This window comes from Tachyglossus aculeatus, chromosome X1, assembly GCF_015852505.1.
Source record: "Tachyglossus aculeatus isolate mTacAcu1 chromosome X1, mTacAcu1.pri, whole genome shotgun sequence".
Lineage (NCBI taxonomy): Eukaryota > Metazoa > Chordata > Mammalia > Monotremata > Tachyglossidae > Tachyglossus > Tachyglossus aculeatus.
In genome coordinates, this window is record NC_052101.1 from 116,193,087 (window position 1) to 116,194,801 (window position 1,715).

The window sequence follows — 1,715 nt, forward strand, 5'->3', positions numbered from 1 at the left end:
GGATAGGATGAGAGATAGAACTAGTAACGTAGTGGTTTGGATGGAGAGGAAAGGGCAGATCTTGGCGATGTTGTGGAGGTGAGACCAGCAGGTTTTGGTGACGGATTGGATGTGTGGCGTGAACGAGAGCGGAGTCGAGGATGCCACCAAGGTTGCGAGCTTGTGAGGCAAAAACATTGGTAGTGCCGTCAGCAGTGATAGGAAAATCCAGGAGAGGACAGTGGAAAACTGCCAAGTTAAAAATCCACTGTTTGAAAAACCCAGCAGATAACTAGTACCGCGAAAACAAATGATCCCTACTTTAATACCTACACTCCATCTGGAGCTCGATGAAAAAATAAAACCTCATGGCAAACAAGAGTCCTGTACAGAAGATGTCAATATCTTCTGTTCATCCTCTTGAACTTCTCATAATGATAGTCATCAGTTGCTTTCTCATGACGTGGCCGCTTACGGTTTGGAGCCGAAGGCTCAGGCTCTGGCTTCTCGGCATCTCCCACACGTAAGGGTCGAGCTTTGGGTTCTGCTTTGTTCCTTCGCACTGGCGCGTTCAGCTCTTCGTGATAAAATCGGTTATGCTGCACGTAATTCACGGCCATGTTGGTCGGGATGAAGGACGTTTCACCATCCTTCTTCTGCTCCTCGGCTAGCAGACGGGCCTTGGCGTCCTCCGTCAAAATGATATTTTGTATTTTTGCATCGATGCCCAGGTCGACCTCTGGGATGCCATTCAGCATCTGATTGGACAGCATCTCTTCGGTCTTCTTGGCCGATGAAACGCGGATGTTCTCAGGGAACTCATACAGACAGTCCTCTGCGTTCTTCAGCTTCACCTTCTGCTCCTCCTTTTCCACAATCCCTTTCCTTTTCTTCAGCTCCGTTTCAATGTACTTCATCATGTCAGCATCTTCATCCCTCCAATTGGTTTCTGCAGAAAAAGATGTTCCTAGGTTGAGGTCTTCCTGTTTATTAATCCGATCCTTGCTTCTCTCCTTCAGCCTCTTCATGTCCACCATTCCACCAGTCTTGATCTTAAATGGATCTTCCACGACTGTCGTTTCTTCTTGGACTTTCTCACCAACCAGTAAGGCTGCAGCACTGACTCCATTGGGCCTCCTTCTCAGGCTCTGAACTTCTTTGGCTTCTTCCAATTTCAATCCAACCTCCTCCGTGCCCTGCTCGTCGTCCTCCGAGTCCGATTTGGCCCGGCGCCGGCGGAAAGTCTTGCCTGCAGGCATGCTGCTGCTGCTTCTTGCTTCTGCTGTTGTTGCAATTGTTTCCAGGTTCCGGCACCGGCCGACGCACTCGCTGTGACAGGCAGGCCCCACTTGCTAATGGCAAGGAGAGTCCAGGGGCTCTTGGCAGAATTGTCTCTGAGGTGGTAGAGGATGAAGTCCTGTGGATGACAGTTCTGGAGAAAGGTGGAACTGTTATGGTGGTTCATGGGAGAGGAAAGGCCTGGGAAGAGGAGTAAGAGCCAAATTATATGGGTGGGCTGAGGAGGTGTGAATGCGGGTTGTTGCTAAAGTAACACGGTGAGAACAAGTTGTTCTCCCAAGTGAGAACACAGTTGTTCCCCTGGGAGAGGGTGGAGGGAATCAGTCACGGCCGGTCCGATCCTAACACAGGGAAGGAGGGAGTGGGGGCTCCCCAAAGACGGTCGCGTATGGTGGGGGGAAAGCAGGGGAACACAATGTCCCACGGCCCTGGAAGGA

The 1,715-nt window shown here is 50.8% G+C and overlaps 1 protein-coding gene across 1 annotated transcript; it reads right to left on the reverse strand.

Annotated features, from left to right (window-relative positions):
* Positions 1 to 377: 377 nt before the first annotated feature.
* Positions 378 to 1,238, reverse strand: LOC119949995 (telomere length and silencing protein 1 homolog). Its single transcript, XM_038771855.1, has one exon. It carries the CDS (start codon positions 1,236 to 1,238, stop codon positions 378 to 380), a length of 861 nt encoding a protein of 286 aa, XP_038627783.1.
* Between the last annotated feature and the right edge of the window lie 477 nt (positions 1,239 to 1,715).

Coding starts and splice junctions, on each gene's coding strand:
- LOC119949995 (XM_038771855.1), bottom strand. CDS start 1,238: ATGCCTGCAGGCAAGACTTTCCGCCGGCGCCGGGCCAAATCGGACTCG.